We start from the raw sequence: 12,899 nt of genomic DNA, 5'->3' as shown, positions 1-12,899 counted from the left end.
CCTTTCTGGTCTTTGTCTGAAACCTCAGCATTTTTGTTAAAGATGTAACAAAAGTAATTTCAAGACCTTCTATACATTCTAGACACTGAAGGGGAAGGCATGCTCCTGCTTTGTCAGGCTTGGTGTCATCATCGTGCAGCAGCCACTAAGAAACAGCCTTGTGGCTCGCAACTTCTAGTCGTGATGGTTTTATCTTTTTTTCTAGTGACAGAGAACTTATTTTCTTGACATTATTAATTGGAATTTACAACTCAGAAAATTTGGTTTTGAAACTGTTCCATGGTTAGGGCAATTGTGGGTTTTCATGAATGCTCTCGAGTTTCTCATCTAAAAATTTCTAACTTTAGGTCATAGCCACAGGACATAACTTTAGAACGTGGCAACGACCACACAAAAATCGTTCTTTGTTTTTCACTAGTTGCCATTTTAACTTTTGAACTTGTTAATTAAAAAAGGTGGTTGAAAAACGATTTATTAATAGTTGTGTTTATTATGGCAACCTCCAGCTTTAATTGCATACTTCAAGCGTTGCTGTTCTGATGCAGAACTAGTTAGGAATAGTTAATACCAATTTGCTTTTTTCATTTGTGCAACTGTTCATGTCCTGTAGGCTTGTAACATTGCTCACCGACATTCTAGCCTCCTCGAGCAGCTCTCTGAAAAACTAATTAATGTAAATGTTTAAAAGAAGTTCCATTGCAAGAAAAAAAGGAAGGCAAAGCATGGAAAAGGAGGTGAGAAAGGCAAAAGAAGGGAGCAACATGGCGATGTTTAAACCAAGGGGTTTTAATGTAGAGCTTGTGCTCAGAGGGGGAGGGGGAGGGGGATGCCATGAGGAAGAATCAGGCAGGAGGTTATAAATGCTGGGAGGCGACGTGTTTCTTTTGCGTCCGCAAGGTCTTGTAGAAGGGCAAGAAATGGGGAGGGAAGTTTTGGTGTTTATTATTTGATTTAGAACACAAGTTTCTTCTTTCACAATGCCCTGGTGAGTGCTGGGTTCTAGGATGAGGGTAAGGATCAGGCCAGCATGCAAGATTTTCCTTATTTCTGCATGGGCTAGGGGTGGAAATTCACTATTGTCGATCTTGTATCCTTCCCCGGTGAGGGCATTAAGAAAAAATTAAAAAAAGAGATGATCGGCAGGGCGTTAGTCGTTTGAAAGGAGATGGTAGGTGACTTCTCCAAGAGTCCTGCAAAGTCTTTTGATGGTTTCAGGCACACCTCAGCAGTTACATTACAGGATAAATTTTGAGAGATTTCAACAACCCCCTGCCCCCTCCCAGCAAAGCTTATCTAACCATTTTCTCTGAAGTGCACTAGTTTTGAGCAATTCCATTGCTGCGGAAGTGGCCGTGTCAGTATGGGGTTTGGCCAGCATTGTACGAGTTGCAGCAAAGGTTAACATGATAGGGCTCGTATTTGTGACTCTGGAGTAACAAGCATAAACCATGTCTTAAAATGCCTTTATTTTGTGGCTTCCTTTGTGCCTCAGATCTATTATTACCTTAAAAAGAAAAGGGGGTAGTAGGAAGAGAAACAACAAAAGTTTCTTGTTGAAGTGGAATCGCACTTCGAAGACGTGTGGTCTCTCAGATGTTTCTATCATGCTGCCTTTTTTTTTTTTTCTTGCAGAGGAGCCATAATCGCATAATAAAATATTAATAGCGCTGGTCCTAAAAGATTCAGCTCCTAGCATGAGAATATGTAACTGTGGTGCTCGGTGTGTATAATATATGAAGACCCCGTATGTACTGTCAATGTATAATAGATATAGTTGTTCTAGTCTTAAATGTGGTGTTCCAAGCGTGCACTGTAATTAGATGCTACTTATAGGGAGATGTGTTAAAAACCATTTTGCAAAAGCTTATACATACTAAGAAATATAATTTCTCTCCTTTGTCATTTGAGACAGAAATGTGGTTACTATTCAGGCAGTCCAGAGAGTTCCTTGCATTTTGATTTCCTTTTTTTTATTTTTTTCATTTTTATGATATAGTTTAAACAAATAACTACTCTAAGAATCTTATCTTTGCCCTGGCATACAGGCAAACCAAGAAGGCATGTATTACAAGTGAAGACGTAGAGCTGCAGTTCATGTCTTGATGATTTCTTTTTCCCCCCAGTTTCCCCCATAACTCTGTGGAAAGAAACACGTATCTTGCAAAGTGCTTCAGTAGCTGACAAAATCCAAATTCATGTATGCTTATCCGATGCCTAGATTATCACTGTGGAATAAATACAGGGTTTGAGAGTAATGGTAATGAGTAGTCCAAATAGTAAGGTCCAGATCTGTTTTTTCTTACTTATTCTGCTCTAGTGGACCAGGAATGTACGTGAGTGTAATTAAAAATGCGGATTTCCATAATAAATCCAGGTATCAAAGAACTATTTTCCAACTGCCTTTTTTAAATAATAAATTTAACCATTGAGATGTCAACCAGTTGGTGTTTTGTTTTTTTCAAAGAAAAGGATGCTCCAGGAATTGTCATACTGATGACAGGGGCGGGTTTCTTGGTGTTGGGGTGTTTGCTCTGAGGTGGGTGAGTGGGATATGGCCTTGTCTTACTTCAACAGGATGGTGATACCAAATTAAAATATACCTCATGTGAAACTTCCAGTAATGCTAGCTATTGCATTTTTATTTTTTTCCCTTCCAGAGAACAAATTTGGTTGAACCAAGTAATGCAGATTTTCCTTCTGGGGATCCCAGGATGTACCAGTTGGACGTTACCCTGAGAAGAGGGCAGAATTTAGCAGCACGGGACCGTGGAGGTAAGCGTGCTGGTGAACCCATCGTAATGCTTGGGAGGTTACTTGTCCATTGGCTAAATTTATACGGGGTTATGAGAGTTACAGTTAAGGTTTGAATTGTGTGTTAGTTAAACTCTACTTAAAACTATGTTGAGGTTCTCTTTCTCAAAAGCATGAAGTAAAAGGAGCTAGGGCTAGCTAAACCCACACAGGAGAAGAAATAAGATTTAGCTAATATTGGTTTAATTCTTCTGCTAGCTAGTTTTCCTCCCTTTTTTGAAAGTGTCAGACTAAGAAAGGTGTGATAGATTTACTTTAACCATGTGTATTTGTGCTGTCTTGCGCACACAAGGGCTGTCTTGCTATGTATTTTGTTCCTTGACTGCTTAACTGATAAATACTGGAGCTGTCTTTAAAGACAAAACTAGAAATACCCTGCTATCAGACGTGTCCAGGCTTTACCTGTTGGCCAATCTGCCGATCACATATTGGCATTTTACAATCTGCTGTGAGACATGTACCACACACGTTGTTTGGACATGGAAAGGATTCCTAAAAGGTGTTTTGACCACAGGAGCACTGCAGGCTGCCTCAGTGACTCTGCACATGCAACTGCAGCATTTATTTAAAATTAGATAAGTCAGTATTCCCCTTCTGAACAGCAATATGAGCATGATAAATCCGAGTAACAGCCTATTTTGGATTTGCTGTAACATATTCCTTGTGAGAGAGAAAAAGCCATAATAAAAATTTAACTGCAAAAGTAGTATTACACAAGACCTCTCAGTGCTTACTGGAGGAAGTTACCTGACTGATTTCAGATCTCAGATACGGTACCAGAAACCTAGAGGGCTGTTTACATTGGAAGGAAATCATTCCACTGATACTTATGTCACTGAAACTGAAATTTTAATATGCTTACTGTTGCAAGAATAAACTTTTATGTATATTCTTCCTCTAGATGTATTGATATTCTATCAAGCTTTGCCTGACATTCATTAAAAATAGATATTCAAATGTTTTTGTTCCATGAGCTAGAGAGAGTTGCCCAGTTCCTGAATGATGTGTTGTCATTCAGTCATATCCATCATTCATATTATTTATAAATGAACAAAATGTGAATGTAAATGTGATTGTTTGTATGCAAGGAAAACATCTGTAATTTTTTTCTCCATGATACAGGAGTCTGGGTCTAGAGTAAACCAAGGGCAGGAGATCCATGTCCTGAGGTGGAATCCCAGGCTCTGCAATGAGTACTAGGTGCTGTGTCAGATGTCAAGTGCTTTGAAAGGTCGGTTGGGAAAGCTGCTGCTTGAGCAGCAAGGAAACCTCCTCAGGCTCCCTGGGAGGCAACACGGCAAGAGTGGTGTTTCCTCAGTGGTTATTACCCCTAGATCCCAGACACTGGCATTGCAATTGCAGGGCACGGTCATCGCCCATCCTGTTTCAGAGCCTGTAATTCACTTTGGATGGTACACATCAACCACTTTCAAAAGGCTGAGCAAGTCCTGGTTTTTCTTTTGAAAAGATACTGGGGAAGAAGGTCGTTGTTGGCTCTCGTTTCACGGAGTAGTCTTGTAGCTGGAAATCTTACCAAAAAAACAAGATGCTTGGGTTACTTTCTGCTCCCTTTCTGAATTTTTTTCTGTCCCTGAGAAAGCTCAACCCTCCCATCTTCAGCAACCAAATGAATGTTTCACCATGTCACTATGAGTGTGGCTACTGCAGCAATGCGCCCTTGTGGCCAAGAAGGCCAATGGTCTCCTGGGGGGCATTAAGAAGAGTGTGGCCACCAGGTCAAGGGAGGTCATCCTCCCCCTCTGCTCTGCCCTGGTGGGGCCACATCTGGAGAGCTGTGTCCGGTTCTGGGCTCCCCAGTTCAAGAAGGACGGGGAACTGCTGGAGAGGGTCCAGTGGAGGCTACGAGGATCGTCAGGGGACTGGAACACCTCTCTGATGAGGAAAGGCTGAGAGCCCTGGGGCTGTTTAGCCTGGAGAAGACTGAGAGGGGGTCTCATCAATGCTCAGCAAGAGCTAAAGGGCGGGTGGCAAGAGGACGGGGCCAGGCTCTTCTCAGTGGTGCCTGGGGACAGGACAAGGGGCAACGGGCACAAACTGGAACACGGGAAATTCCATCTCGACGTGAGGGAAAACTCCTTTCCTGTGAGGGTGGCAGAGCCCTGGCACAGGCTGCCCAGAGAGGTGTGGAGTCTCTGCTCCGGAGATACTCCAGACCCGCCTGGAGACGCCATCCTGTGCCACCTGCTCTGGGTGACCCTGCTCTGGCAGGCGATTGGACTGGGTGATCTCCAGAGGCCCCTGCCAGCCCCGGCCAGTCTGGGATTCTGTGTCAGGAAGGAGAATGTGCGTTACATCTCAGTGAAGTGTAGAAGATCATTCAGATGAGATGGGGAGTTACAGATGTGCTCCCTCCCGCATTGACCCCATTTCAGATCTCAGTGGGGTTTGGGCTTACAGGATTGAGCCTTTGTTTCTGAAGGGGAAAATACAGAAACAGCAATTTGTACAGGGACCCCAAGCTAGGACCCATCCACTCATGAATGAACATCCCAGCTGTTATCCACTGTGTTTCTGCTCGTTTTTGCTTTCTCTTGGAGCTACTCAGAGTGAGATTTTATGAGCAACAGCAGAACTTGAATGGAGGAGACTTACGGGCATTAGGGAGGCACTTGGTGGATTTAGATGGCTGCCGAATGGGAAGTGGACAGAAAGGGGCTTGATTTGGGGAGTCAGTTTCGTCTAAATTCTCGCTTGAGTGTAATACGTGCTCTTCTTTATTTATTGTTCAAAGTATTGTATGGTAGTCGCAGTGGTGTTTCACTAAGAAACCGTGCATGTAAAACTCAGTTCTTACTGGGGCTTTATGTGGGTGCAAGAGGAGGTTGAGTGACTTCATGAAAGAAAAATCCACTAAGGGCATTGAAATGCGTAGAAAACACATTAACTCTGATGGTTTTTGCCCCAAGTTCTTTATGCCTAGGAAGACATAGTAGGGGAATAATATATGTCTGTGTCCTTTTGTTTCTCTGATGGCACCTGCTTGTAGCCCCGGTGGCGGCAGAGCACTGAGCTCACGGCACCCCTGGTCTGAGCCAGCGTTTCTGTGTTATTGCCGGCAGCAGTGCTTGTGTCGGGGGTTATGAGCCAGGCGGTGATTGCAGGACAGTCTGTGGGAGGCACTGTGTAAGAATATACATCCAAACTCTACATGGAGCTACTAAGACAGATGTGTGAGATACTAAAACCACAGCCTGGAGCATTTACCCCAGGACTGAGTCAGAGCCTTATACTGTAAGTCTTAACAGCACATAACACCCCATTCCTCCAAAACCTTTTCCAGATCCTCTGCTTAAAGCCTGACAATTGAATTTTCTCCAAGTACTGTGAATTTCACTCTAAAAGAACACTTGAATTACATGGTAGAAAAGAATTTCGTTTTAATTTTAGCTTCTTGTCCTTTGATTTTTGAACTGCAGTTTCACATATCTTTTTAGAAACCTGCTGCCAAACATATTGCAGTCTTGGAATTCAAAGTTGAATTCTCATGTTGTGAATGTTCTGCACACTTTGTCTTCCTCAAATTTATAAAAAGTGACACGACAACATTCTCAGAAGAAAAGGGGAAAGATTGAAGCTATATTTGTGTGGCTGGCATTAATCACGGCTATTAGTTGATAAATAAGCACTGATAGTCACAGCAAACGGGGAACAGAACATTCTTCATGACAGGACCAGCATCTTGCAGTTGTCTTCTCCAATGGTTGAAAATAATCCTTCACTGTAGCAGGCGATGTTTATGCTCTGGTGTGTGCAGTATGACGGAAGGAAATGTAACTATTCGTTTTAACTCTTCATCTTCACAAGAAATCCTTCACAAGAAGTCTTCCGTCTGACCCAGCTTTCCTTCCAAGTACCACTGAGCTGTAGCACCGTAACTTCATCCCAGCTACGTGATGAGACGGTTTATGTTTTTGCTTCTGGCAAAATCCTACAGTGACCACAAGTGTGGTTTACAGCAAATGCTTTATTTCAGCCCATCCTAAAGGAGACCATATACTTACTTAGATTTAAAGATTTGTTTTCTGAGACTTTTTTCCCATAATATTGGGAAAAACTGTAATGCTGTATCTTGTAAGTTGGTAATATTAACAAACTAACTTTATTACCTACATCTTTATGTTTCCTTTTCTAGTTTTGATTTCTCTTTTTTTGTCATATATAGTATTTGTGTAATACCATGTATATTTTTAAGAAAAAAGGGGAATTACATCTTAGTCACTGGGTTTCTACAATTCTCTTCAGTCAAAAGAAAGCTACAATCATAGATTCTTTCATGTGTTTTAAATATGCTTTCCTCACAGTGTTTTCTTACTTCACTGGAGCCTGGAATCCACTCCCTTTTGTGATTTTTGAGAAACTTACAGCGCTGGTTTGCTGCTCCACTTTAGACAAAGTTGGGAAGTAAGTAGCACAGGTTGATCCCGAGGACTTTGTGTCATGTCAAAAAACAGGGCAGGTACACGATGAATTTGATCCCTTCTGGCTTTAAAATTTGTAATTCAATTTTTTTACGAAATGCACGAAGATTGACCCAATCTTGCAAAATCGCACAAGGAATGAGCGAAACTTTCGTTGGCTTTTTCAAGACGATCAGCAGCAGTGTATTTTCTGTGTGCTATCTTGCAGGAAGGTGCCAGCAGACAGACATTTATCGTCATCAAAGGCCTTGACCTTTTAAGTGGATAATGTTGCCAGATGTGTGTGTGTCTCTCCGCAGGAGACAGTGCAAAAATGCTTCCTAAGATAAGAGAGTCTGTCTGTGTTGAAACAGCTGAGGGGTTGACCCCTCGGTGGCTGACGCTGGTACTGAAACCTGCACCCGACCATGGCCAGAAGTAACCAGGAATAGCTCACGCTTAGTGCCCCCGTGCAGTGCAGGGGCTGCATTTCAATTTGATAAATTTACCACTTCCGATATGAAATGAGTACATCAGTAAGAAGCTATCTGCCTAAATCGAGAATAATTGGGAGAGATGTCTGTCAAAACCAGGAAGATCTGAGAACCATAACAGTGGAAGAACACTCTGGTAGACTTTGCATTTTCTCTGGTGAATAGCTGTATATATCTGCATTTTCAGGATCTAGAAGAAAAGTTAAGTGCCAGTGAAATAACAAGTGAAGTGAGATGATTACATAGCCCTTTAAGATATGCCTAATTTTGTGCAATGACAGGGTACTGAAAGCAAACAAATGTGTGAGGCACATTTAAAATTGTTGAAAAGATTTTTCATTTAAGCCTAACTACAGAGCACGTTATTTATGTGTGAACCTCGGGTTTCACTGATGTAGGATCCTAGGATTCAGTCCTCAGCTTGGTTGCAATACAGTGTACACAGCATAGCTTCGGAGGCTGAGAAACTCTTCATCCTGATGGTTCAGTTAGACCGGGATTATGGAATAAATTTTACTTATTATGAAATATTGCTAAGCCTGTCTCACAGTTGAGACTGATGGGAACGTGCCCCTGCTCTGTTTCCTGCAGAGGTGAGGGGAGAGGATTATTGGAATAAATCAGTAGTGTAGTGCTCGCGTCATCTTCCGAATGTGGCAAATAATCACAAGGCAATAACCGAAGAGAAAAGCTATTTGTGCTGTAACAGGTAGCCAGATGCCGAATTATTCTTAAAAGGCCTTTTGGATCAGTATTTTCATGCCACTAATTGTGAGCATTCATCAAAGTAGCTCTTTAATTATATTTTTATTTTAATGTACTAATTAGGTATGGAATTCGAATGCTCTAATACAAAGGAAGTCAGATATCATTAGGTTTTGGATGAAAATCAAACGGTTTATATTTAGTTCATCGGAATAGGTAAGAATGTTAGCTTATAAAAAGGTGTTTCAGAAAGGTTACATTAAGTTTTATCTGAATCAAAAATACACATCATAATTTTTAAGAACTCCTGTGGTTGTGAATGTCTGGAAGAACTAATTTTTAAACGCTCAGTTTCCTTATTACGGAGGTAGTGAGGATAAGATGCTCAAACAAGAAATGGCAGCTTGGCATGCTTGTTACCCTGGAATTCATGTAAATATATGTAGATAAGTGTGCCAGCATTCACAGTATGTAAAAACATTTACAGGATGTTTTATTTAAAGGTATACCTTGTTAGGTAGGCAGTGCTTTTTGGCTGTATTTGACTAAAGACGCCTAAGATTCAGGAGTTTTGTCTTTTTCTCCTGCAAAGAGAAGTTAGCTTCGGTTGAAGGGAATTACGGATTTCACCCTCATTGCCAGCAGGTACAGGTCAGCGTCGCCCACTGTAAAATGCAGGCTGGGAAAATACTTTTCGGTTTCCTTTCTGCTCTGCCTTGTCCCTGTTTCGCTCTTGGCAGCGGTGCAATGGACGCGCGGGGTGGCAGCCAAGGAAGAAGAGCTTCCTCTTCCCCTTCCAGCCCAGCCTCCTGATGGTTGGCAGCTCTGGCGATATTTTCTGCTCACCAAAAGGTGGCCAGATCCCACGCAAGGTCCTGCTGGCAGTGATTCATACCTGATGGTGATGGGGAATAGTTCTTATTTGTGATGCAGAAAAGGCAGGAGGACAGAGCAGAGAGGAGTATCAAGAAAGAGGGTTGTGCACTTCTAGCATTCTACAGCAGCTTTGTCCATCTGAGCAAGTCCCTTTGCAGAAGGTGCCAAAGTCCACTGGAGGATGGGCTCAATCTGTTGCTTTGGTTCCTTCTGCTCTCAGTTTAATCTCACTGCCAGGCCCCTCACTGTGCCTGCACCTCTCCATAGAACCGTTTGGTTAGAAGAGACCTTTAAGATGATCAAGTCCAACTGTTAACCTAGAACTGCCAAATCCACCACTAAGCCGTGTCCCTCAGCACGATGTCTACCCATCTTTCAAATACCTCCAGGGATGGCGACTCCACCATGTCCCTGGGCAGCCTGTTCCAATGCTTGGCAACCCTTTCGGTGAAAAAATTTTTCCTAATATGCAATCTAATCTATCCAGCAAACAGCTGACACTAGGTCTGCTGCAGCATTTTTCATCCAATGTGGCTTTCTGTTTCTATCATAGCCAGGAGTTCTTGCACAATCTAGGAAGCCCTCACTTGGTGGTGGTACCCTACTGTCCCCTTGAAAACTTCAGAGGGAAAGGGAACAGCTTCTCCCCTTTGCATGGGGAGCAGAAAAAAAGTCAGTCCCATCATTTGCACCCCACTGATCTCTTGTTCTCCCTTGTCTTACGGTAAGCACCTGGCCTGTCGTGTTTCTCTTAACACAGTCTGGCCCTTGGGGTCTTTTCCTCACTTCTCCATCCCAAGAGGAAGGACACACCTGAGGAAACTGCATGGCAGCCTTCGAAGAGGGTGGGTGAATGCCCTTCCCTAAGCCTTTAAGGGACAGTCTGTTCCTATAGGCAGATGGGCTGTCTCAAGTAAATTGTGGGTTTACTAAATAATTTGAGGACATGGTTTAGCAGCCCTTCCTTGGCATTTTACAGTGAAAATTTCCACAAGAATTCGAAAATAAACTCAGTCGTGATACCTTGTGAGACAGCAACAGTTGCTGTGTGTTTCCCGGTGGCAAGGTCTGGCAGAAGCTGCCGGCGAGCGCTGGCTCTGTGCCGCCCGCAGCAGAAACTGGCAGGTACGGGCATGTGTCAAACACCGCTTCAGAAGGCTCATGCGCTCTACCGGCTTCCTCACAACCCTACTGTTTAGGCATCCAAATAAAAGATAGGGTTTTTTGAGCTGCAGAGTACTTTCAGCCAGAATCTACATCTGTGGGGAGCAACCCATTTAATTTAGTGAAAAATTTAATAAAAAATCAACAATACTAATTCTCCAAATAGAGATTTATTTATGATAATTATGGAGCATATAAAGAAATGTTTATTGATAAGACTGAGTGGATATTGAAAAAAATATAATTATGAAACGTAAAAATAACTTTCTATTTTTTTGAAATATTTTTTGATTAGTTGCTTTTAGGTCAGTTTGCAGTACGCAAAGAAAACTGATATGCAGCAAAGTTGGTAGTTGTATTGAGATGGACTGTGGGCGAAATAACTTAATTGTAGGCTGAGAAATCACAAGCCATATCACAGCAGATCACAATCAATCACAGCAGGCTTCCTGAACACTTTAGATGCAGTTTAGATTTTTTGATTACTTAACTTATTTCAGATCTATTGAAGTTGATAGTAGAATCTCCGCCAGTTTGAGTGGGCCAGAAGTTCCTCTCTTGTAAAAGTCGCATGTGAAAAATAGTATGAATGATATATTAGAATCCTATAAAAATGCAATAGAAAACAAACAAGAAAATAATCCTTACCTTCTTGGGACAAATGCTGCCAATAGGTTTCTCACTTTTTCTAGAAGAGGCCATTGGAGGGGTTAAATTTTACAATTAAAAACAGAAACTAGAGAAACTCTCCATTAAGCACTCATAAATAGCCATTCAGAGAGGATCTTTGTGTTTTTGTATTTTGATTACAGGTCAATTTAGAAGAATAGGAGGGAGTTCTAATGAAACCTGGAGTACTCATGCACTGTGTGACATAAACCGTCAGTAAGAAATGATGTGACATACCTTGAGATTATTATCTTCAGGCATGATATAATTTGAAATTTAGAGGAGTCCAGCTCTCTGAAAATGTTTTCTCCAGGGTATGAAGTCAGGGATTTTTTTCCCTGCTGTTTTAAGGCATCATGGGTCTCGTATGACCATTCAGCTGACCTCATGATGCAGTATGAGAAAGAGTAAATTTGTTTACAAAGCTTTTATGAAAACGTACCATTAGGTGACACTCCTGTGATCACATTGTTACCACTCTTGTTAATTACTGGTAGAGAATGCTTTTGGATTAGCACATCAATACAGAGAAATTAAGAAGAGCAGTTTTTAGAACAGACTCATTCTGGTCTTAGCTGACTACTTAGTGAATGCTGTTGTAATTAAAGGCAGAAATGGGAATTTTTGGAATTATGTATGGCAGAAGGGCGAATGAGACAAGAATCGTGGGCACAATCCATCCCCAAGTGATCTTGATCTAAACACACAGACACACGTAGAAGACGGACGCAGACTGACGAGGAGGTGTAAGGAGCATCATTTCATCTGCAGAACAGCCCGGTTTTCATGGCAGCAGCGCGACGGGAGGCTTTGGTGTGAGCTGCGTGGGGTGAGGTGGAGAAGGACAAGAAGAGCTGGGTTTAAGTGAGGGCACCCTGTTATGGATGAGCCCAAACTCCTGCTGAAGGCCAAAAAGTTTCATACGAGTGCAGCAGGAGCAGCAGGAGATAGAGGACACAACGACAAGGTGGGATTTCCTACTGTGTTACCAGTATTCCAGCCCCGTGGGGCTTATTGAAGTGGGAACCACACTAACTGCCTGCCAATACACTTCATCCAAAGCTCGCGTGACATGGCTTTGTACTTGCTCAGGTTCCTCCTTGTAAATTGTTGTCATTTGGAACTTTTTTGTCCCAAACGGGAAAACTGTAGTTGTGACTGCATTTTTAGTAGTTCCAAAAAAGGGTAGCAGTAATCTAAATTTGTTTGCAGTGAGACTAACAAAATATTCTAGTTATGACACTAGGGATTTTTTTTTTTTTCGGCTATAGCTTTTTTACCATCACTTAGAAATGGCCGTTTTGGGTTTTAATGCCAGTACTGAGAATACCAGTTTCTTCTTTTTCTCTTCCATGATAAACGCACCAGGGAATTGCTTGTTCAGCAAATAGAGTTATTTAATAATGAATCTCCAATTATTTCCCTTTCTTTCCATTTCATTGCCATGACTCTTATTCTTTATGTTTTGTAGGAACAAGTTTATCATTCATTTTAATTTGACGTGGCAGTGTATTGTGTAGTTAAATGGATTTTTCCTTTGCTAGACGTGTGGAGCATAGTGCTAATGCTGCGGATTACAAAATGTGCGTGTTTACTGCTCGTGTTTGTAGAGGCTAAGCTTTCATTCCTCTTTAATAGCTTTTCTTCTCAAAGAAGATATAAATATTCATAGGAGGGGGAAAAGCGTGTGTTCCTGGATACATCTCTGGATCGTTGTATGAATGTAGGTGTTCACTGAGTAACTCTTCACAAGGCATAAATA

The 12,899-nt window shown here is 41.9% G+C and overlaps 1 protein-coding gene across 4 annotated transcripts in view; it reads left to right on the top strand.

Moving 5' to 3' along the window:
- MCTP1 (multiple C2 and transmembrane domain containing 1) overlaps positions 1–12,899 on the top strand; it is a 286,934-nt gene that overhangs the window by 108,440 nt on the left and 165,595 nt on the right. For all 4 annotated transcript variants that reach the window (XM_074569628.1, XM_074569629.1, XM_074569630.1 and 1 more), the window contains exon 2: positions 2,658–2,772. In XM_074569628.1, the coding sequence (XP_074425729.1) occupies positions 2,658–2,772 (115 nt within the window). The remainder of the gene's footprint in view (positions 1–2,657; positions 2,773–12,899) is intronic.

This window comes from Larus michahellis, chromosome Z (genome assembly GCF_964199755.1).
Source record: "Larus michahellis chromosome Z, bLarMic1.1, whole genome shotgun sequence".
Classification (NCBI taxonomy): domain Eukaryota; kingdom Metazoa; phylum Chordata; class Aves; order Charadriiformes; family Laridae; genus Larus; species Larus michahellis.
This window is presented reverse-complemented; position numbering and strand designations above follow the sequence as displayed.